The following is a 25,417-nucleotide window of genomic DNA, read 5'->3' on the forward strand; positions in this document are numbered from 1 at the left end:
CTCTTACTTCGGAAGACTTCTCTCCATTGAGAATGACATGCTGCGTCCTGTTATCTAGGAACTCTTCAATCCAATCACACAATTGGTCTGATAGTCAATATGCTCTTACTTTGTTCATTAAACGACTGTGGGGAACTGTATCGAACGCCTTGCGGAAGTCAAGAAACACGGCATCTACTTGTGAACCCGTGTCTATGGCCCTCTGAGTCTCGTGGACGAATAGCGCTAGCTAGGTTTCACACGACCGTCTTTTTCGAAACCCATGCTGATTCCTACAGAGTAGATTTCTAGTCTCCATAAAAGTCATTATACTCGAACATAATACGTTTTCCAAAATTCTACAACTGATCGACGCTAGAGATATAGGTCTATAGTTCTGCACATCTGTTCGACGTCCCTTCTTGAAAACGGGGATGACCTGTGCCCTTTTCCAATCCTTTGGAACGCTACGCTCTTCTAGAGACCTACGGTACATCGCTGCAAGAAGGGGGGCAACTTCCTTCGCGTACTCTAAAATCGAACTGGTATCCCATCAGGTCCAGCGGCCTTTCCTCTTTTGAGCGATTTTAATTGTTTCTCTATCCCTCTGTCGTCTGTTTCTATATCTACCATTTTGTCATCTGTACGACAATCTAGAGAAGGAACTACAGTGCAGTCTTCCTCTGTGAAACAGCTTTGGAAAAAGACATTTAGTATTTCGGCCTATAGTCTGTCATCCTCTGTTTCAGTACCATTTTGGTCACAGAGTGTCTGGACATTTTGTTTTGATCCACCTACCGCTTTGACATAAGACCAAAATTTCTTAGGATTTTCTGCCAAGTCAGTACATAGAACTTTACTTTCGAATTCATTGAACGCCTCTCGCGTAGCCCTCCTCACACTACATTTCGCTTCGCGTAATTTTTGTTTCTCTGCAAGGCTTTCGCTATGTTTATGTTTGCTGTGAAGTTCCCTTTGCTTCCGCAGCAGTTTTCTAACTCGGTTGTTGTACCACGGTGGCTCTTTTCCATCTCTTACGATCTTGCTTGGCACATACTCATCTAAAGCATATTGTACGGTGGTTTTGAACTTTGTCCACTGATCCTCAACACTATCTGTACTTGAGACAAAACTTTTGTGTTGAGCCATCAGGTACTCTGTAATCTGCTTTTTGTCACTTTTACTAAACAGAAAAATCTCCCTACCTCTTTTAATATTTCTATTTACGGCTGAAATCATCGATGCCGTAACCGCTTTATGATCGCTGATTCCCTGTTCTGAGTTAACTGTTTCAAATAGTTCGGGTCTGTTTGTCACCAGAAGGTCTAATATGTCATCGCCACGAGTCGGTTCTCTGTTTAACTGCTCAAGGTAGTTTTCAGATAAAGCACTTAAAAAAATTTCACTGGATTCTTTGTCCCTATCACCCGTTATGAACGTCTGAGTCTCCCAGTCTATATCCGGCAAATTAAAATCTCCACCCAGAACTATAACATGGTGGGGAAATCTACTCGAAATATTTTCCAAATTATCCTTCAGGTGCTCAGCCACAACAGATGCTGAGCCAGGGGGCCTATAGAGACATCCAATTACCATGTCTGAGCCTGCTTTAACCGTGACCTTCACCCAAATCATTTCACAATTCGGATCTCCGTCAATTTCCTTCGATACTATTGCAAGTAGTTAAATCTTCACATATTTGTTCAAGTGTGGTGTCTAACTTTTGAAGATTTTGTTACATTGCGTCTAACTGTTGCTGTGTTTGTCTCTGGTGTTGTTCCATTGTGTCTAACTTTTGAAGATTTTGTTCCATTGCGTCTAACTTTTGAAGCTTTTGCTGTGTTTGTCCCTGATTTTGTTCCATTGTATCTAACTTTTGAAGCTTTTGCTGCGTTTGTCTCTGATTTTGTTCCATTTGTTGCATTAATTGCAATAATAATGTATTAGTGTCTGGAATCTGTTTCTCTATGCTTTTTGGCAGTGCATTTTCACAGGCAACATTCACACTTTGACAAGCAGAAAAGGTGTCTTGACTCATTTGAGAAAACGGTGAGGACCCAAAACCTGGGTCTACAGTATTTGCAATATTGTGTTCTGTCATTTCGGATTCCTGAGGCGAGCTGTTGCCGACCGATCGATCGATAATGCTTTCCTGTTCACTATTTGTTTAACTGTCTACACCATTATTTGCCGCCCGCTCCATTTCCCTATGCACAATTACCAAATTACTACTTCGAATGTCTGTTAATTCATTACACAGTGGTGCTGATAAGCTACGCTCGTCGTCACTATTATTTCTCAGTTTACTTTGGAGCCTAGTGTTACGTTTTTCACACGCCATTATTGTCACAATATTTCACACGATAACACAGAAAAGCACAATTTGAAGAGCAAAATAAGAAAACACATTAACATAGCACTGAAAATAATATCTCGTTTATTGCCAGCGCAGCTGCGAAATACTTGGTGCAAATCGACATGCATGCCACAACTGTTTTACTGTACAACAATGAAAGACTGCAACTACAAAGGAGATTCTCTCTACAATTACGCGCTAGCAATAAAAAAAGCTACACTAATTACACAAACTGCAAGAAAAAATCAGAACATTCCAGTGAGGTATCCTCGACTAAGGGTCGACATATGAAACGTCCCCTTAGAAAAATTATACATGACTGTGCTTAAACTGACATACAATATTTTTTAGCGCAACGCAATCTGACTTTCAATAATCCCTACAGGAGATGGCCCTGACTAAATTAACCTATACGTTTCACAAATCACTTACCTCACAAAAATCTTCGTCACTCGAACTACTGCAATACAGCGAGCGCCACTACTGCCAGCTAAATAAAAGATTCAAACTACTGAAGGCACTAACTACTGATAGGCATAGTTAGCAAATGAAAGATTTTGATAGAGAACAAACAATGTATTTACCTTATATATATATATATATATATATATATATATATATATATATATATCAGTCCATGATATCCAATATTACCAATTTACTGTCTCTGATGGACACACGTCCAGATCGTCCGTTCTCAAAACTCCGCCATCTCACTCCCCACATCCACCACTGCTGGCGGCGCACCTCCAACTGTGCAACGCTACGCGCTGTTCACATCCAGATGCCCAGCACTACAATGGCCGACAACAATGCAAACTAGCCACAGACTGCACACAGCACAGCCAGTGATTTTCATACAGAGCACTACGTGGCGTTACCAATAAGAAAACCTAAACAGCCTACTTACAGTATACAATTTGTACATCATTTTTGGTTAGTGAAAGAAAAGAATAAGAAGAAAATTACTGCATCGTAAGATATTAATATATTTTGAAAAAACTGGCATTAAACTTCTATACATTGACAAATAAACAATACATGCATGACTTACATCTGATATTGCTTTTGTAAATGGCGCAGTCCAATAATCGCTGCTTTGTCAGTCCGTTCCTTCTTAAAATTAAATTTCCTTGCGTGTGAGTAAGTACATTGTATCCTCACCCGGGTTACCGAAATGTTTGTTCGTCGTTTCACATAGTTTTTACACAAAATAAAAATACAACTTGTAGCAGTGCTATGTAGTACGTCTTAACATGTCGGCGACCAAAAATACAAGGGATAATGAAGTCTCTTGAATATTTCTTAACAAAAGATAGATTGTTCTTTCTTCTGTTTCACAGCTTCTTGCTATCAAGCGCTGCGGCAATGATTTTAAATACCTGCGCCCAGCGGGTCATAGTGTTTATTTAGAATATTTAAACGCTGGACGCGCGTTTTGGTATTGGCGCACATTAAAAAAAAATATTTCATCTCTTTACTCTCGCGCTGTGATGCTTAGCATCTTTACGAACTACAGCTTGTTGGCTGTCCTTTTCTTTAATGACAAATAACTCACATGCAAAGTAGCTGAAATCCAGTAATATTACAGTCCTCAAGTCCAACTGAAACGATCATTGACTAGAAATGAATATTTTCGGCTATTTGGAGACCATTTCCTGCCATTCATGGACTTCATGTTCCCAAACAACGACGGAACTTTTATGAATGACAATGCGCAATGTCGCCGGGCCACAATTGTTCGTAATTGGTTTGAAGAACGATTTGAAGAATTCGGGAGTACGATTTGGCCACCCATATCGCCCGAATGAGTCCCATCGGCCATTTATGGTCATAATCGAGTGTTTAGTTCGTGCACAGTATCCTTCACCTACAACACTTCCGCAATTATGGACGGCTATAGAGGCAGTATGGACTTCCAGTGATATGTTGTGTCCGTGACCGACGAGCTGCTGCACTACGCCTGCCGAAAGAGGTGCGACACGATATTAGGACGTATCCCATGACTTTTGTCACCTCAGTGTATGTTGGTAATATAGTACGTGATATTCATGACCACCAGTAGTAAGAATATAAGGCTTTGAAAGCTTTAAATAAAATAGAAAAGTATACAGTTTGTTTGACTAATATTACCAAAGAGGAGTGGATTAAATATTTTAAAAACCTGTGGTATCATACTTACATGGGAGAGAAGAAAAGAAACATCCATAATCAGAACTAAAAGCCCTAGATGACCTAACAATGAAAGTACTAACAGCAGCTTCGAAAACCACAAAAAATCGAAAAGCAACAGGTTTAGATGGAATTTATCCGAAGTTAATTAATTGTGGACGATTGTAACTACATCTAAAATTGTTTCATTTGTTTAACCTATGTTGCCGGCCTGAGTGGCCGAGCGGTTCTAGGCGCTTCAGTCTGGAACCGCGCGACCGCTACGGTCGCAGGTTCGAATCCTGCCTCGGGCATGGATGTGTGTGATGTCCTTAGGTTAGTTAGGTTTAAGTAGTTCTAAGTTCTAGGGGACTGATGACTTCAGAAGTTAAGTCCCACAGTGCTCAGAGCCATTTGAACCATGTTTTAAGATATGTTGGAAGCAACAAGATGTAGCACGAAAAAGGAAGAAAGCAAAAGCAGTATCGACATATAAGAAAGGCGAAAGAATACATGTCAAAATGCTGAGGGATAAGCCTCTATGACGCAGCATATAGAGAACTTTAAACACAAGTCTAAAAACAATAGCACTATGTTTGCTAGTGGAGGAGGAACAGGTTGGATTCATATTACAACAGTCTACTGCAAAGCAGAGAGACTTTAACAAAAAACACTTATTGGTTTTATAGATATTGTGAAAGTTTTGATAAAGTGCTTAGAGAAAAGTTATGCAGAATAGTGGGTACGGGCGTTACTCTTTACAGCATACAGCAGCTATCAAAAGTCTGTATGAAGAAACGCCAGAAATCTTAGATGTAGAAGGCATATACACAGACGCAATACAAGTACATAAAGAAGCTAGACAGGGATGTAGTTTATCCCGTACGCTGATCAATATTTGATGATGAAGTTTGCAGATTGGATCCTAAGATAAACATCGGAGTACAACTAAATAATTCGGTGCAACTAAAATCACTCCAATATGCTGACAAACTTACACGATTTTTTTCAAGATAAGGAATTTATGAACTAAATAAAATATGAACGGGATATAATGCAAAAATATCTTCTAGTAAATCTATGTCAATGGCATTTTGTAGAAAATATTCAGTGAGAAGTAACATAGTAGTTGGTGAAAAAAACAATTGAAAATATAAGGTATTTTAGCTATTTTAGATGTAAAATATCGTATGAATACGAAGAACATATTCATATTTGGAAGTATCTGTGGAACAATTAACAGAACCTTAAAACATAAACCACAGAAAAAAAACACGAGTGAAAATATAACAGTTACATGAAAGTGAATCGTGGGTATTGAATAAAAGACAAAAAACAAATACAGGGAGTAGAAATAGAATTTCTTAGAGCAATGAAGGGACGTAAAAAAATAAAAATAAAAAAACCTAATGACGATATCCGAAAGACGTTGAAAATTTGGAAGGTGAAAGAAAAACTGGATGAAAAAAAAGAAATGGAATGAACAAGTACGGAGAATGGATCCAGGGAGATTACCACGTCAGATAAAAAAACTTTAAACCAGTAGGGAACAGATATCTTGGCAGACCGAGGAGAAAATGGAAACCATAATAAACCATAGTTAACCTAATACGGAAAGTACAGTATAGATGACTGGTGACTGCGATGCCAGTAGGACGAGTTCCACGAGCTTATTTCCTCTCTGAATTGTCGTTAAGTGCTCCTGCTCAAAAGTGGAATGCCTAATCTCTGCACGCGGCTTGATTGTTATCTTTCTTGACGTTTTAATTGTTATAATTTTTATGATAATTTGAACGGTTATTGACTGTTTTTCTATTGCTATTCATAATTCCATACATTCGGTAGTAAAAATAGCATTAATTTCTAACATTCCTTGTGAAACGGAATACGACTGTACAGCCATGGGCGTGGCTCCCCAGAGCTGTTAGACAGCGTATTTCCGGAGCAGGAGGGGTGTGTCTGGGAGTGGTAGCACCCCGTTATCCGTACGAGGTATTCTGGGAGCGACGTCTGAGTCCTGTGCTTCCTGAGGATATTTTCGGCGTTACAGAGAGTTGCTTATTAGGAGCGGGCACGTATACTGACAGCGGTCTCATGTTCCTGGCTGTCGACTGAGTTTTTCTGGTGCTATGGCCTGATGAACCTAGGATTTTGAAGTGTCTCTCCTGGTACTCGTGTCTTCTCCGGTGTCTGTACAGCACCGGCGTCGTTTCGTTGTGACAGAGTGAAATGAGTGCCGATACTGTCAGACTCTCTAGCAATTTGCCGGAAGTGTCGAACTTTACACTCGTTTGCATTCCAAACGACGTTTGAATGTTGTCGTAAACAGCTATGTTCTCTTCATTCATCAGTGACAGCATCAAGAATTAAATCATTTCCAAGTTGTTTCTCCCTCTCAGAAGTATTACTATAACCAACCCTTATTCGGTAGTCAACGCTCTACTTTTCCGTATTATTGTTTGTACTTCAGCAGTGTCCTTAGTATTCTGGCTCCATCCATTCTTGCCCCAAGTATATTCGAATTGTGACTCTATTTTCCTTTTTCCTTGTCCTGTTTGAATATATTTTCTTCTATTTCGATATTTTCTTTTCGCTTCGTATATAGTAATCCTAATCCAGCCATTCTTTTGGAGAGCTCATATCTTTTACAACATTTACATCCATAGAGCAATTTCGGTTTTGTTAATTTATGCAATTTAAGCATCGTCTGACTTGCTATCCCCAAAGCTATACTTGATGTGTCACATAAGGAATAAACTTTCCTCTTCTCTCTGCTGATGTTAACGTTGAACGTCTATTTAATCTCGTAAACATGATATAACAGTTTGTATCATTGTTTGACTATTAAATAGCTATCTTATCTCTCTCTCCTTTTCGTTGAGTGCCTATTTCTGGTCTTTACTGTGGAGATATTCATATTATAATCATTCACTGTCACACGCAAGTACAGACCCCGTTTTTCTCTTCCTCATATTCGGTTAAAGCCACTGAATAAAGACAAAAAGATATTAGTAATTTTGAAATACGTGAGTAATTTAGTTGACTATTTGTAGGCAACATCATCCACAAAATATTTAAAATACTGAGAGAAAATGTATAACTTAATATCAGCTTTTGTCGTACCACCACGTGAAACTCCTTATAGTTGCGTACTTTGTTGATAAAATAATTATGCCCCTCATTGTCGATGATGGACTGTTTTATCGTTTATATTGTTTTTGTGTGAATTTAATTAAGCACAATGGATTGAGACGCCAGTATTAGTTTATTATTGTCGTTTTTCCAAAGGTATTTTTGAATAATAGTAATGAAATCATGTTACGGAATTCGCATAAGGCGTCAACTTCCGTTAATGTTTCAATCTTTGACGACATGCCCCACTCGTGAATTACTGTTCAACATGCTTCCTATCAAATACTTCCTCCAATCGAATGTTCACGATCGGCAGCACCTCAAGATTACACGCTAACGAGTGCCTTGTTGGCGCGTGTTCAAAAACAATCAACCGCAAAACTCATTTAACTGTTGAGTTCAGAGGCACCTAACCACACGTTGTCGCAGAGGCTGCATCTTTTCTCGTATCTATCGAGATGCAGCAACAGTGTTAAGTTCGGACGTATATAATTTACACAACTCTCACTAAATGACCAGGAAATCCTTGTCCAGCAATATCTGAAATAACTTCACGGAGTTTATCTTGTCGACAACTTCCTTATAATCAATTAAAGCGACTTAACTTGGTCATTTCATAGTGAATATACAGTCAGTGAACTGTCAGTTTTAGAAACCATTTATAAGTAGTTCTGCCATCTCGTACGTATGTCTTTCAGTTATCATGATAGGAATTTTGAATGCTGTGCGTAATCGGCTTAAGCCTTTGTGCTTTACAGCTTTCATTTTGTCACCATTCTTAAATACTGCACACATTTCTACAACATTTTAATTCCCAGGTACAAATCCGAGCGCCCAACTGCTATTTAAGAAACTCAGCAATAATATTTTAAGGCTCGGTAATGCTTGCTTAAACAATTTAGAACTTATGACACCACACTCTGAAGTTCCTCTTTTTATAATATTGACATCATCATCATCATCATCATCATCAGCCAATTCAATCTTTAAATGATGTGGCCTCTTCGAGTCGTGGATTCAGGTAGGCTTTCAGCAGTCTTCTCCAAGTGGGACGGTCTTGGGCAGTTCTCTGCCAGGTGTTACCAGCGATCTTCTTGATGTCTTTGTCCCATCTTTCTGGTGGTCTTCCTCTAGGACTCCGGTGCTCATATTTATAATCTGGCCTAGGTAGACATATTCACTGACCTCTTCTAGTAGACTGTCCTTTACTTTCACATCTCCAGCTGGGACCCATTTGTTGGACATTACTTTTGTTTTGGAAAGGTTCGTGTTCAAGCCAACCAGCTGACATTCCGATGCAAGATCTGTAACTAAGTTTTGGAGCTCTGCGAAGTCTTTGGCCAGTAAGGCAATATCATCAGCAAATCTCAAGTTGGTAAGCCTTCTTCCATTAATTCCCTTACCTTCCCAGCTCAGCTTTGACATAGCCATTTCCAATACAGCAGAGAACAGTTTTGGGGAGATGGGATAGTCTTGCTTGACACCCCTAATGATGCGGAATTCTTGAGTTGATTCGCCGATGTTAACATAAGATGAAGAATTCTCGTAGATTTTCCTGAGCACTTCAATGTATGCTGCTCCCACTCCTTGCTCACTCAAAGCTTGGAGGACAGCTACGTGGCTAACGGAGTCAAATGCCTTTTCAAAGTCAAAAAAGGCAATGCAGAGAGGCAGTTGGTATTCATTCGCTCTGCTTATGACTTTACTAACGGTCAGAATGTGGTCAATAGTGCTAAAATTGCTTCGGAATCCTGCTTGTTCTATAGGTTGGGCTGAGTCCAGGGTGGAACTAATTCGGTTTAACAAGATCTTTGTGAAAATTTTGTACAAAATTTAATATTGTGAATACTTCCGTTCTTGTGTATCAAAATAATCTTAGCCTTGTTCCACGATAGTGGGATTGAAACATAGTGCAGGCAGGAAGTAAATACTTTTGCCAAGTGATTTATTGTTACCTCTCCTGCCAGCTTGAGGATGTCAACGCTGAGCTCATCATCACCCGGCACTGTTCCCTTCTTCATGCTATCTAGAGCACACTTGACTTCCGATGGGAGTATATCTGGAACACTAGGTACATCATTTAATTTAGATACACTCAAATTTTCCCTTGGATCGCTATACAAATTGCTGTAAAAGTCTCTGATGAACTTCAAAACCTCCTCCTTTTCAGTGATTCGACTGTCATTTCCATCGAGTGCAATAATCTGCTTTTTACCGATTGTGGATTTGCGTTTGGCTGACTTTAAACTTGTCTTGTTCTCCAAGCTTGCTCGTAAGGTGTCTTCAGTGAATTTCTGTATGTCAGTTTTCATTTCTCTTCGCACTGCCTTACATAGTTGGGAATACGCTACCATGTCACGATCGGTTTGGATTTTCATTTCTCTCCTTTGTTGTAAAAGGGTTTCAGTTTTGGCACTAAATTTCTTTTTGTTGTTTAATTTTTGGCATAGGCCACCGACTTCTTGTGCACTTGAAACAATCATTTCCTTCAAATCACCATCTTTAGTTACGTGTAACTTGCTTTGGAGGACTTCTTGGAATTTCGAGGAATGTTCTTCTAGGTTTTTGAGGTTGATATAATGGAGGTTGCTAGTCCCCCATCGGGCGCCTCCCCAGGTAGCGGATAGGGGAAAGCCTCTCAGATATGGGTGGCACCGGGGAAATGAAATACCCGGGGTGGACCAAAACTAGCAGCGTGGTGGCGTCTGCACTCTAGTGGAGCGGCCTACCAAAGGCATCTGTACCCCACGTCAGGAGCGGCCTGGAAATTATATCGCCAATCCGTTCTGAAGCAAGAGTGGCGATTATGCTTCTCACCTTCGAGTTATGTCGTGTGACATTAATGTTAAATTTTGCGGAGTAATAGCCCCACAGTCGGATCTCCGGGTGGGAGCAACTTTGATGTCCCAAACGCCAAGTGGTGCTGAGAAGAAGATACAGACTCTTCAAGTCTGTACATATAACTGTCGCTCTCTAATAGTCAACGACAGACTAGAAGAGATCGAGAAAGAGCTTACAAAAATCAACTGGAGTATTGTTGGTTTAAGCGAAGTACGCCGAAAAGGGGAAGACTGTCTCCGTTTGCACTCTGGCAACTTGTTTTACTTTTGTGGCGACCCAGAACGAAGACTCAATTGAGTTGGGTTCTTAATCAACAAGAATATTGCTGATAGAGTATCTGTCTTAGAAGGAACTTCCAGCAGGACAGCTCGAATGGTCCTGAAGGTGTCGAATAGGGATAAAATACAGATTGTTCAGGTGTACGCTCCCACCTCAAGTCACCCTGACGAAGAAATTGAATCCTTTTATGAAAGTCTGGATAACACCTGTAAAAAAGGTAGCGATTGTCACTTCCAGATGGTCATTGGCGATTTCAATGCAAAAGTTGGCACCAAGAAACAAGGCGACACAGTGGTGGGCAACTATGGGATTGACGACCGAAACGATAGAGGTGAGAGATTAGTCCAGTTCGCTGTGTACACCAGTATGTCCATCATGAATACGTTCTTTAAGAAGCACCCTGACCGAAAATGGACTTGGAGGAGCCCAAATTTCAGTGTCAAAAATGAGATAGACTTTATTCTGTCAAACATTCCGCCGATTGTAAAAGACGTGTCAGTGCTAAATCAGTTCAACACTGGCAGTGACCACCATCTTGTGAGAGCAAGGGTCGAACTCAATGTAAGAAATGAAAGGAATACGGTCTAGCGTGGACCCGTCTTTTTCCAGTTTTTTCACATCTCTTAGTATAGGGTATATTCTCTCTCGTCTGCCATGAAGATCACTTTGTCATTTATCTAAGCATCTCAAAATTTCCTTTTATTTCCTTCTATTCTTGCTGTACCAGTACCACATTTATAAATACTTTTATCTTAATGGCCTATTGCCACAACTTTGTTTATTTCAATAATTTGAACAATCTCCTCACTCCACTGCTTCAACTGCGTATCTGAAATTGTAATACAGGCCCATAATATACTGCGCAGCTCAGTGGACACCTGAGACAATTAGAGCAACCAATGTGAAAACGTAACTTTGATAGCACAATTCAAAGACGTATCTAATGCATCATAAAAAATATGTATATCATATCTACCGCTCTTCCTTTTGACTATATAGGCATCTCACCTTTACGGATCCATTTCCCCCACAAACGTGTGTGAAAGGAATGATACATATTACTGAAATGAACCGAGTAGGATTCTGGCAATACAAATGTGATTAAGATTAAATGATTTCTCACTGAAGAAATGAATGTAGTGTGAAGCCCTGTCTTATGGCAATCAACGCTTCCAATTGTCGCTATGTAGAATCATGGGAGACATGCCTAACTTTCTGTGAAACTTCTTCCGCTCGACTCGTATGGGAACCCATAAATATTCAACGTTATTGCCAGAGTATCTTCATGAATGACCTGTTGAAGGGAGATTATGTAGATGGGGGTAGCTGAAATGTTTGGTGTTTCCAAAGTCATCGAATCGAAGATTTATACGGTATACACAGAGAATGCGGGAAAACATCATCCGTTAGATCACAACGCAGAAGAAAGGAAGTGCTTGTTGAGCGATCGTGACAGACGGTCATTAGAGAGGACTACGACGGAAGATAAGAGGACGACACTGAAAAAGTTACTGCAGAACTGAAAGTCACACCGCGAACCCTGTCATCACTAGAACACGAAGGGAGCTACATAAACTAGGCTGTGCAGGGAGAGCTGAAATTCCAAAACTCACATATCAGTCATGGAAATTCCCGTAACAGGGAAACGTGGTGAAGAGGCTAAGAAACCTGATCTGTGGAGCAATGGAAGAAAGTCATTTGGGCCGATAAGACTTGTTTCACACTGTTTCCAACTTCTGGCCGAGTTTAAGTCTTGCGTACGCTGTCCCAAGCCTACGATGCGGAATGCTTGCTGCCGAGAGAGAAACGTGGTGGGGGTACGGTGATAATTTGGGAAGCCATATTGTGGCAGTCCATGGGCCTCATGGTTACTCTATTAGATCTCATTACTGCCAACGACTATGTGATCATTCTGGCTGATCAGGTATATCTCATGGCATAATATTTGTTTCCTGAGGATGATGCTGTGTTCCAAGTCAACAGCACCCCTGTTCACGCAGCTCGTATCGTCCAGGACTGGTTCTGTGACCATAAGGATGGATTGGCGCATCTGCCCTGGCCGCCACAGTCACCAGAATCCAATATTAACGATTTTTTATCATCTACATTTCAGGAAGGCGCCTGATCGTTATCCACCACCACCATCGTTACCTGAACTTGCCACCTATTCGCAGGAGAAATGATACAAGATTTCTTAGAAAACCATACAGGTGCTGTATTTATCCGTTTAGAGACAACTGAAAGCTATTTATAGTGCCAACGGTTTTCCTATACCGTACTAGGCGTGGTAACGTGTTGTGTTTTTTGGTGTTTCCATATTTTTAACCACCTGCTGTATCTTTCCCGACAATCGTAATAATCGCCCTGTCACGAGTCTGAACAACTTGACTCCATTCTAGACTCTTTACGTCCTCTTAGAGCGACAGTAAGCAGTTGGTTGGCGGTGTTGCAGGAGACAAGGGCCGCTACGTCACAAGAGCAACGATGGAGGGCAGCAGTCCCATGGTGATGGTGGGCGACAAGCTGTGCTTCGCCTCCCGGACGGGCACCAACATCTGCGTCCACGAGAACAGCAAGGAATCGCGCTTCAAGCAGCTCAAGCAGTTCAAGGTCAGCACTGTTCCTCATGACTCGCTAATCATAATATTGAACTGACGATGTCACTAATACGACTATACTGATACACCGCAAGTCACCTTACCGTGTGTGGCGGGGAGCACTCCTGTTACCACTATCTTCCACCGCCTCCCCCCCCCCCCCCTCTTTCCCTGCTTCGTTCGCTAATGGAGCATGAGAAGAATGAAACCACCGTATCAACTCTAATTTCTTGCATTTGGCGTTGTTGTAATTGCGCGCGAGACGTATGTCCGACTCTTCCCCGAAAATGCCCTGTCGGAATTTCAACGGAAATCATCTTCGTGATATATGATGTCTCTCTTGAAGCATCGGCTACTCGAAGTTGTTGAGCATCTCCATAATGCTCTCGCACCGCCTAGACTATCCTGTCATGAAACGCGCCGCTCTTTGTTGGTTATTGTATATTTCTTCTATTAATCCAACCTGGTAAGTGTCCCAGACTGATGAGCAATACCTAAAAAGCGACCCAACCAGTGTTTTGTAAGCCTTAAGATTTCTCCAACGAATTTTTTCCTAGTTTCTTTTATGTGGTAATTCCACTTTAAATCGCACCGAATGGTTACGCCTAGGCATTTTACAGTAGTATTTTACAGTTTCCAGTGACTTGTCGTCAATAGTGTAATCGTACAGTAGTGGATTTCCTCGCCTCTTTACGCCGACTATGTTACATTTATTACGTTCAGGGCCAACTTTCAGTCACTGCACCTGTCATCGTTCCTCCACACGCCTTCCTACAATTAGCAACAGTTTCCTGGCGTTATTACGTTCTTATCGACAGTCGCATTATTTGCGATTAGTCACATGGAGACGACGACGTTATCCACTACATCATTTATATATATTGTAAACAGAAAAGGCCGCAACACAATTCTTTTGAGTATACCTGAAACTAACTTACATCTGTTGATTTTCTTCCGTTGAGAGCACCGTATTGAATTCTATCTTTAAGGAACTCCTGAACCATTCTCACATCCGCTCCGATAGTAGGTAAGCTACTAATTTATTTACTAACCTTCAGTGTGAAACAATATCTAATCCCTTCCTGAAGTCAATGAACACGCTGTCGATCTGGGTGCCGTTGTCTACGGCGCCCTGGGTGGATAGGGAGAGCTGAGTTCCGAAAGATCTTTGCCTGTGGAATCCACGTTGAGTTTTATAAAGGAAATTTTCGTTCTCTAAAAACGTCATGCTACGTGAACATAAAATATGTTCCATAATTCAACATGAGTTTGTCAGCGATACAGACCCTTTGGCAATGTACATTTGTCCTACAACCCTTATTAGAAACGGGAATGACCTGTGCTTTTTTTTCCCAGTCGCGAGGTATCCTTTACTGTCACGAACGACTGTTCATTGTTAACAAATTGCATACCTTTTGCTTTCATTGTGTCATTATCAGTCTGGTACGCCTTTCATCGTGCTCATAACCTCTGGCGTGGATCAAAAATACAGTGTCATTAGGATTACACTGTTTTTACTCCAGAAACACTAATCATCCGTCTCTGAAAGTGATACCAGAAGCACTCTCCGCTATACACCGTAAGGAACATGGCATTAGTCTGTGCGCTGCTACCAGCTACATTTTGCAGCTCATCTTCACAGATCAGATGTTCTCCACCAAAAATGTGTTTTCTTTTAATCAGTCCTCTGGTTTGACGCGACCCGTCTTGATATGCGTTTTTGCGACAACCTTTCGCGACAGCACTTATGCCCACAGATCTCAAGTATTTATTTTACACTCTCAACTTTCTGTATTTCCCAACAATGGTTGTCCTTTGTGATTCGCCTACTGCTTTCACCATAAGAATAAACATGATGTAAACATTACACTATGTATTATTCCATGTTTGCTGGAATGTCACTGGATTTCGTTTCACGTGGAACGGAAACCGAGCTGTCTTGAAATCAGTCACGTGCCATAGTAAGGACAAGTTTTTACTATGTGTTACGAGCATGTCGGCTCGACGATACTACGGGACAACAGCTTTATCGGCACATTTAATTTGGACAGCACTGACCAGACAGCTTGTCCAACTTACCACCAATAAAGTGAACAGTCGCAGTTAAAACGTGGAAAGAGACGAGCTCAAAAAAATGCAGCTTAGAATGTCATTTAATTTCCAAACAGAATGAAATAATATACAGCAAAACTCCGGCAATGCGCATCTTAGAGGACCAGATGGGAAACAGAACATGGTCTCTTTCATACATAACATAGTACTGTGAGTATAAACAAGTGATGAAAATTCTTAACTTCAACACAGAGTAATTTTTCTACTTCAGCAATGTGTGATATAAAAGCATATTGCAGGGATTCCATCGTATTGTTAAATTTTGAAGCCCCTCCGTATTACTCACAGTCAGTCATCTGGTAATCTCTGAAGTTCCCCCACATCCGAATCCGAGGAATCCACTTAACTGTTGTCTGCTACACTGACAACGCGGCGACCAACAAGAGGGTCTTTGAAACCAACCAAGTGCCACATCTTCTCCTCGTATTTTACGACTTGCTGTTCCATATCCCGCCAGCGTTAGGAGTTGATGTATGATAAAGCTCCGTATATTTGATCCAGTATACCTGACTGCTTAAATGTCTTGCTATTTGCTGAAAACATTCAATAGCCTAGATCCCATAAATATTTCTTTATTTAAGATAACCAATTTTGACGGACTTTGTTGTCATCTTCAGCTCTTAAAACTCTTTTTGTTATGAAACGTGTTCATTTTACGTTGGACCTCACATCAAGTTGTCACGTGAATAAAAATCAACACATTATAAAACATTTGTCACAACTAAAATATTTAAAAACATAAAGCATCTTGTGCAAAGGACCATGTCCATATATAAATCACTCACAGATGCTTGTTGCGTCGGAAAAACACAGTTCACAGTACAAAAACTGTTTACATTAGCTGGGCATATTCTCACATATTTCTAGCTTATGTAAACTGATGTGCTCCTGTGTACTGTGTTTTTGCGATATAACAACAATCATTTGTGAGCGATATATATATATATATATATATATATATATATATATATTCGAGACCATGTATATATATATATACACTACTGGCCATTAAAATTGCTACACCACGGAGATGACGTGCTACAGACGCGAAATTTAACCGACAGGAAGAAGATGCTGTGATATGCAAATGATTAGCTTTTCAGAGCATTCACACAAGGTTGGCGCCGGTGGCGACACCTACAACGTGCTGACATGAGGAAAGTTTCCAACCGATTTCTCATACACAAACAGCAGTTGACCGGCGTTGCCTGCTGAAACGTTGTTGTGATGCCTCGTGTAAGGAGGAGAAATGCGTACCATCACGTTTCCGACTTTGATAAAGGTCGCATATAGCCTATCGCGATTGCGGTTTATCGTATCGCGACATTGCTGCTCGCATTGGTCGAGATGCAATGACTGTTAGCAGAATATGGAATCGGTGGGTTCAGGAGGGTAATACGGAACGCCGTACTGGATCCCAACGGCCTCGTATCACTAGCAGTCGAGATGACAGGCATCTTATCCGCTTGGCTCTAACGGATCGTGCAGCCACGTCTCGATCCCTGAGTCAACAGATGGGGACGTTTGCAAGACAACAACCATCTGCACGAACAGTTCGACGACGTTTGCGGCAGCATTGACTATCAGCTCGGAAACCATTGCTGCGGTTACCATTGACGCTGCATCACAGACAGGAGCGTCAGCGATGGTGTACTCAACGACGAACCTGGGTGCACAAATGGCAAAACGTCATTTTTTCGGATGAATCCAGGTTCTGTTTACAGCATCATGATGGTCGCATCCGTGTTTGGCGACATCGCGGTGAACGCACATTGGAAGCGTCATACGTCATCGCCATACTAGCGTATCACCCGGCGTGATGGTATGGGGTGCCACTGGTTACACGTCTCAGTCACCTCTTGTTCGCATTGACGGCACTTTGAACAGTGGACGTCACATTTCAGATGTGTTACTACCCGTGGCTCTACTCTTCATTCGATCCCTTCAAAACCCTACATTTCAGCAGGATAATGCAAGACCGCATGTTGCAGGTCCTGTACGGGCCTTTCTAGATACAGAAAATGTTGGACTGCTGCCCTGGCCAGTACATTCTCCAGATCTCTCACCAATTGAAAACGTCTGGTCAATGGTGGCCGAGCAACTGGCTCGTCACAATACGCCAGTCAGTACTCTTGATGAACTGTGGTGTCGTGTTGAAGCTGCATGGGCAGCTGTACCTACACACGCCATCCAAGCTCTGTCTGACTCAATGCCCAGGAGTATCAAGGCCGTTATTACGGTCAGAGGTGGTTGTTCTGGGTACTAATTTCTCAGGATCTATGCACCCAAATTGCGTGAAAATGTAATCACATGTTAGTTCTAGTATAAGATATTTGTCCAATGAATACCCGTTTATCATCTGCATTTCTTCTTGGTGTAGTAATTTTAATGGCCAGTAGTGTATATATAGGTCATTTGCACAAGTTGTTTTATGTTTTTAAATATTTAGGTATTTCAAACCTTTTATAATGTGCTAATTTTGATCCGCATGACAACTTGGCGTGGGGTCCACCGTAAAATGATCACGTTTCACAACACAAAAATTTTTAAGAGCTGAATGTGACAGCAAAGTTTGTCGAAGCCAGTTGTCTTAAATAAACAAATATTTATGCGGACTAGGCTGTTGAATGCTTTTAGCAAGTAAAAAAATGGCTCCTTCGGTATTTCAAAGTAAGAAAATTCAGTCTTGCTATTTCTCGCGACAAATCCCTAACTTGGATCCAGATCAGTTCTGTTGGTTGCAAATTGGAGTGGAACGGTAGCAAGTGTAAAATGGTACCATTTGTACTGTGTGCCCGATGCACTGAGATCTGTTGTTTCCCATGTTCTACGACGTTAATCGCTCTGATCCGTATGGGACCACATCTGTATAAATAAAGAGTATCTGATTTTTCACTTCTGTCCCACTACTTAGTTTGTAGTGTTTTCTTAATTTAAACTATTTTTATGAACAGTCTTTTATAAAATATCGATAAATATCTAACGAAATCTGGACTTTTGAATGTGATACATAATTAGAAACAAGAACACGTGCAATTTTCGTAAAATATGATTATTAGATATGTGTTACTTAGCATATATTTGATAATTTTTATATTTAGATGATGCACGTACTCTTTGTTTTCTCATTCACAGGGAAAGAGTAAAATTTATAACTCTCGATTTTGTTCAGGATTTATTGAGTAACTCGTGCGAAAGGATGCCTCCTTTTCCATTGACTTAGTCGAGACCTGGAGATATACATGTGTCTTACGTTTGCATTCCACACCTACATATTTACTTCTGAAAGTGATATCTGAAAAATGCCAGAAATTTGGTATACAATATGATAAAATCTGTGGGCATGGAGTCTTCCAGCCACATTCATCTCTCGCTATACCTTAAACCTATATTCACTACAGTTCCATTTCCTGAGTTCCTGGCCAATTTTCATTAACTGTTATCTGAAAATCATCTCAGTACCATTGCCCAACTTCGACGATATTTCCGTAGCGTGAAGTGTTATCTTCAGAGTGCTACCAAGATGAAGAGAATATGATAACACTTCTCATTGTCAAAATGTTGCAACAAATCGGTGATGAATACTGCTGAATATCACAGAGTAGTTCAGAACCGTCCTACATCTGGAAAATTATTACCTCGTAATATGGTTCTACTTTATTTTCACAAAAATTGTTCACGTTTTCAGGATACTGCGCTTAGTTGCGGACTGGGAGTGTCTAAGTAAATTCTTTTGGTACATTCAGCACATCTTCAAGGTGACATGAATACTACAAATTCTGATCTCGTGTGGTGAAGGGGGCCATTTTATCACGTAGCAGCATAATTACTGTCTGTTCAATGCCTTCATTAGTTTCTGAGAAAAACAGACAGTCCGATCAATAGTTTGCTTGGTTGTCTTAACACGGAAGGCGTCGCCTACATTGAAGGCGTAATTCATGGTACTGATGTGTACTCTAGAGTTGTAGCACACTGACCGAAGAGCCTGTCACCAGCTCTCCCTTCTGAGGGATTCAACCGACGGGAAAGGAAGAAAAAAACTGAGTACGTATGCGATGTGTCGAAACTTATTTCAGGAGTCTCCTCATTGACAACAAACATAATGTTTTCTCTCACAGTACAAACTGAGGACCGAGAAAGTCAGGGGAATAGCGGAGGAAGGGTCTTTCATTTTACTTCAAAGCTGATATATCACAGGAAAAATAAAGAATAATTCTAAAAAAAATGCAGCAGCTGTCAATGCTGCTATGTAGCATGAACGAATATCGGTTTTGCTCTGCCACGTTCACCCACAGACAGTCGTTTATGTTTAAAATTACATTTAGCTTTCTCTGTACAAGGATGTTTGTTGTTTTTGATTGTGGCGAAATCTACTTAGGCTGGTGGTGCCCTACAGAAAAAACTATGTAAAAATGAACAAATTTACTGCAGTTGGGCCTAAAAATTAATTCAATGTAAACAGCTTAGGAAGATTAGAACTGAGTTTGTTTTATGTTACTTACGTCGAACATCCTGCATCATTTTAAAGCACTACTGACTGCTTTTGAAGAAGTTCATATACCCCGAAATAGTGAGCAAGAGTAAACACATTTTTGCATTTCGAATGCGACAGAGTAGACAATGTAGAATACTAAAACCACACACACACACACACACACACACACACACACACATAGATATAAATATTTCGGCCACACTGATGTTTAAACACAAAGATGGAGATTCACGAAATCTGTCAAAGAAGTCGAACCTGGAGAGTACAAGTATTTCAGTACACTTATTATACGTTGAATGAGTATTAATTATAACTAACATAAGCAATTAAAAACGTTTTATCCTTAAAATATTATGTAACATACCAGGTGTACAACTTCGCCTCTGCCGTTTGCCGATAGTTGGCGACAACGGAAGTAGCGGTCGGAAGAAACAGATCGCAGACGTCAGGCATTCAGCTTGGACCTCGGTCAACATAACCTCATTCAAACATTAGTCGATTTGTGTCTGCATCATAAAGTTGTTCTTGATTGAAAATGTCAGTTTCGAGCCTAATTCTCGTCATTTGCGGGAGGTGTTACTGTTTTGTTTCACTATGAAGGAAACAGCGGCTGAGTCTCGTCGAATGCTCTCTAGTACATATGTTAAGGACGCTATTAGTGAAAGAAAGTGTCGTAAGTGATTCCAACGCTTCAAGAACGGCGATTTTAACGTCGTAGACTGGCGTAGCAGTGGAAGAGAGAATGCTTTCCAAGATGCAGAATTGGTGCCATTGCTGACTGAAAACTCGCGTCAAACTCCAGACGAATTGGCACGATTAGTGGGAGTGACACAGCAAGCCATTTCAAAACGTCTCAAGGCTATGGACATGATTAAGAAAGAAGGAACTTGGGGTCCCGTGTGAGCTGAAACCAAGAGACGTTGAACGGCGTTTGTCTGTTTGTGAATGGTTGCTTCAGAGGCAAAAACGGAAGGGATTTCTGCATCGCATTGTGACCAGGGACGAAAAATGGATTCATTACGATAACCCTAAACACAAAACATCCCAGTCACGCTTCCACGTTGACGGTCAAACCCAATATTGACGGCTCCAAGATCATGCTCTGCATTTGGTGGGACTAGCTCGATGTCGTGTACTATGAGGTGTTAAAACCAAGTGAAACAATCACAGGTGCTCGTTATCGAACGCAATTTATGCGTTTGAGCAGAGCATTAAAAGACAAACCGCTGCAATATAGCGAGAGGCACGATAAAGTGATTTTGCAGCACGACTACTCTCGACCCAACGTTGCAAAAGAGGTCAAAACGCACTTGGAAACGTTAAAATGGGAAGTCTTACCCCACCCACCGCATTCTCCAGACATTGTTCCCTCCGACTATCACCTGTTTAGATCAATGGCGCATGGCCTGGCTGACCAACACTTCCCATCTCATGAAGAAGTCACAAATTGGATCGATTCGTGGATTGCTTCGACATGTGAGCAGTTTTTTCGACGCGGGATTCGTACACTGCCCGAAAGATGGGAAAAAGTAGTGGCCAGCGATGGAAAATACTTTGAATGATAAGTGTATAACCAATTTGTTTCATTAAAGCCTCAAATGTTGGGGAAAAAACAGCGGAAGCAAAGTTGTACACCTTGTATATTAAATATTGTGAAAGACAAAAGGAAAGCAAAAATAATTACGAGAGACAGCTCTCTGTACCTGAGTATTATTTAAGTAGATATTATGACGGCTTGCTGCCTGTTTTTATTATCTTAGTTGTATTGTATAAGAGACAAACGATGAGATACAGTTTCATTTTTTTGTAAGAATAATACTGCTTTTACATGCAGCCATGGTCTCAGCACGTTGATTATCGACAAAATACCATAGGAAATCGCAAAAATAATTGATAACTCTCATGCTTTGGTGCACTATTGCTAACAGCGTTCGTATATGAAGAAATCGAAGACAGTATTCAATGACAACAACCAAATTTTCATGTCTTCAGAACTCACTGAAGCAAAAGTGACGCCTATACAAAAGATTCCCAGGGAACATCTATCCAAAAACTCCTTTTCACCATTTCTTTCCCGGCTTTATCCATTAGAAATGGTTTTCTTGACAGCCTGGGAGTGTGAAAACAATGGGTTTGTTTATAAATATCTTTCTGCTGCCAGTGAGTTTTCTTTTATTAACGTTGTATACGACGCGTTTCGGAAAGCGATTCCTATTTTCAAGTGTGTATTTCCTTGTACTATCCCATTCTCTCGTAATGTTTTGTATGTGTGAGGTTATGCTTTGTTCTGTTGCCTTTACTGCAATATATAAAAAAAACGAGCGATTTTTTAGTTAATTATCGACTTTTATATATAGTTGGTGGCGAAATTTGGAAGAACTCGTACTTAGTTTTCTTATGGACTAAATACATATAAAATTCGATAACTAACCAAAAAATTGCGCTTTTTATATATTTATTTTATTTTATTTATTTATGCATTTATTTTACCTGGCAAGATTTGCAATGGAGTCAACAAAAGAAAGCTGAACCTCACACATCGATAACATTACGAAAAAATGGAATAGTAAACAGAAATACACATTGAAAATGGGAATCATTTCCCGAAACGCGTCGTGTAAAACCATAAATAAAAGGAAACCGTGACTGGTAGCAGAAAGTTATTTATAAAAGAACTTCATTTCTTTTAGTAACAAAGTTTCTGCTTGTTGCTGGAAATGCGCTTTGTGTAGGACAGACATATGAGACAGTGGACGTTGTCCGCAGGCGCACGACATGATCCTGAACGCGCTGGCGGCGGTCGGCGACGCGACGCTGTTCAGCGGCAGCTGGGACAAGACGGTGAAGCGCTGGGACCTCGGCACGTTCGAGTGCTCCGGCACCTGCGACGTCGGCGTCTGCGTCAGCTCGCTGGCCGTCGGCGACCAGGGACAGGTCTACGCCGCCGGCTCCAACGGACACATCTGCCGCATCGACAGCAAGTAGGCCGGCGTCCGCGCTGCCCGGGTCTCGTCTTGTTGCTCAGCATCCACCGCCTTACTGTGTCGACAACAGCTGCTCTCGGTCCACAAAGGTTTTATCCCGTGCGACCGGCGGACGATACCGTATCGTAGTTTTTAAGCATCTTTTATATAATAAAAATGACTCCAGGAACGGTTACTACTACCTGAGCAAGTAACACGCTAGACTTTTGTAAAAGCCATTTCTTAATCTTGCAGGAAAGAAGCCGTTTCGCGTATTTTATCAATCTATCATTTACCATCGAAGCATACAACGAACTGTCAACGAATTGTCACAAGTAATGATTTTCTTTAATTTGGCAGTAATTTAGAAAGCTCAGATTTCTTATCATTTGCAAACAGTAATATTTTTATGGAGTAGTACACTTTAAGAATATATGTACTACTATCAATATACTGCGAACATCTTTTTGCAATGGACCTGTTCGAGAAGAAACCAGAATAAGATTTTCTGTCATAAAGCTATTGCCAGATTTAGTGCGTCAGCTAGTGATATTTGCTGAAACAATAGTACATTCAAGCCAGAATTAGCTGATATTTCACAGAACTCTGATATGTTATTCGGCCTTAAAAGTTAGTGAATGGTTTATTTTCTGACACAGTGTGTAGCTGAAATTCTGTTTGTTCGTAATCTTTTGAAAGTAATTTTCGAGCCCATTCCTATTGACTGATCTTTGCAATGCATGCATATAACCAGTCTTCAGCCACAAAATATATGTCCTGTTGTCAATTCCTCACTCATTGTTCCATATGAGGCTGAATCACGACCCTTTCTTTCTCATCATAACTGAGAGTTTTTGGTACGTCTGCATTTGACGAAAACAATCATGTGTCATGTCTGTTAAAACAGAAAATTTTCTAATCAGTCCAGCACAACAGCCTATCTAGCTGTGTTGTTTCACAGGACGCATTAACTTTAACCGCGATAAGGAGAACACTGTTCACAACAAATTTAATAAATCGAGGTAGTGTAGTTTTTTTTAGCCACAGAAACATATAATGGACTTCTAAGTTCAAACTGGTTGCTGTTTCGGCAGCTGAAAAACACATAAAGTAACTTGGAATAGTTATTTCTGAAAGCATGTGCTGAGATGTCTTCACATTATAGTTTTTTATTTCATCGTAATATTTGTAAGATAACGAACAACATATGATTATGTCATAAATAAAGTAACTGTTATAGAAAGTAAATCATAAAATAATCTGTTGCAATAAGACTTAAACGTATCTTAACAGTGGTATTTACACGGAAAATATGTAACTAATTCCCCACTGCATGCGCCCTATCGGTATAAAATGTGTTCAATTAAGATTAGATAATACAATTCTAGTACAAAAGTAGTAGGGAAATACTTAGGGATCAAAACTGAAATCTTAACGTCGCATATTTAAAAGTACGATTTTTATCCATATTAATTCTTTTTGCATTATTCACCGAGATAATTTAGACGTAAGTTTATCCTTGTAATTACTAACGCAGTTCGGTTACTATTTTCAATAACTAAAAATGTAAAACATGACAACGAGCTTTGTACTTCACATAATTACTATTATGTTTTCTGTACTGAAATGTCAGTACCATTTTATTATTCCTAAACTGATTGTAAAACATTTAAACTGACTGAGAATAAAGTATAAAAGTAGAACTGTGGTGTATAGCAGTGTTTTTTTTTCTTTCTTTTATTAAATGTAAAGATAATCTTCCCTAACAGATGGACGCATCCGTCAGATTCTAGCAACCACTGCTTTGCTTTTTGTTACATTTCCTCATTTTGTTTAAAGGAGGAAGTCAGTGAGCCTACTCTCATGTCCTCTGGTCCATTCGTTTAGAGAGAACCGTTTCCCAAAATATTGACGTGCGTGATATGTTTCACCTGATATCGGTATTTATTGTAAGTTCCTACAGTCTTACATCCACACTTTGCTGTTTTTGTTTTCTGCACACTACACATTCAACTGTCTAATCGGATGGCGGCAAATTTTGAAATTCGGCCAGTCACTTTGTTCGGTAATTTATTAAATCAATTTTCATAATCATAAGTACAGGCACGAACACACACATTACACACACACACACACACACACACACACACACACACACACACACACACACACACGAAGACGCAAACACAAACACAAACGCAAAAGCGTTAATGTCAAATTCTGTACTGTCCTGCCAGTAAATTTCTTCTCGCATTGCATAATGTTCTCTATGTTTTCGCATTTAAAATTTATGTTAAATACTGTTCTCTCTTAGCAGTAAATTTCATCTCTCTCTCTCTCTCTCTCCCTCTCTGTTTTCCCACACCAGCAATACTTAGGACAAAATACTATACTGTGTCCTCACCTGCATCTTTTGTGTCTCTCTGATCTTGTAAAATACCGTATCTCCGTGTTTGCAGTATATTACAGAGCGAATGGGAAAGAAAAGAAATTCAAATAAAAAATACTCTAG

General features: G+C 40.3%; 1 protein-coding gene across 1 annotated transcript in view; it reads left to right on the plus strand.

Moving 5' to 3' along the window:
* The window catches only part of LOC126187974 (myosin heavy chain kinase B), an 84,117-nt gene extending 59,509 nt beyond the window's left edge, over nucleotides 1–24,608 (plus strand). The window contains exons 4-5 of the mRNA XM_049929364.1: nucleotides 13,191–13,348; nucleotides 22,709–24,608. Coding sequence (XP_049785321.1) covers nucleotides 13,191–13,348; nucleotides 22,709–22,927 — 377 coding nt within the window. The 3' untranslated portion in view covers nucleotides 22,928–24,608. The remainder of the gene's footprint in view (nucleotides 1–13,190; nucleotides 13,349–22,708) is intronic.
* Nucleotides 24,609–25,417: the final 809 nt, after the last annotated feature.

Source organism: Schistocerca cancellata, chromosome 1, assembly GCF_023864275.1.
Source record: "Schistocerca cancellata isolate TAMUIC-IGC-003103 chromosome 1, iqSchCanc2.1, whole genome shotgun sequence".
Taxonomy (NCBI): Eukaryota; Metazoa; Arthropoda; class Insecta; order Orthoptera; family Acrididae; genus Schistocerca; species Schistocerca cancellata.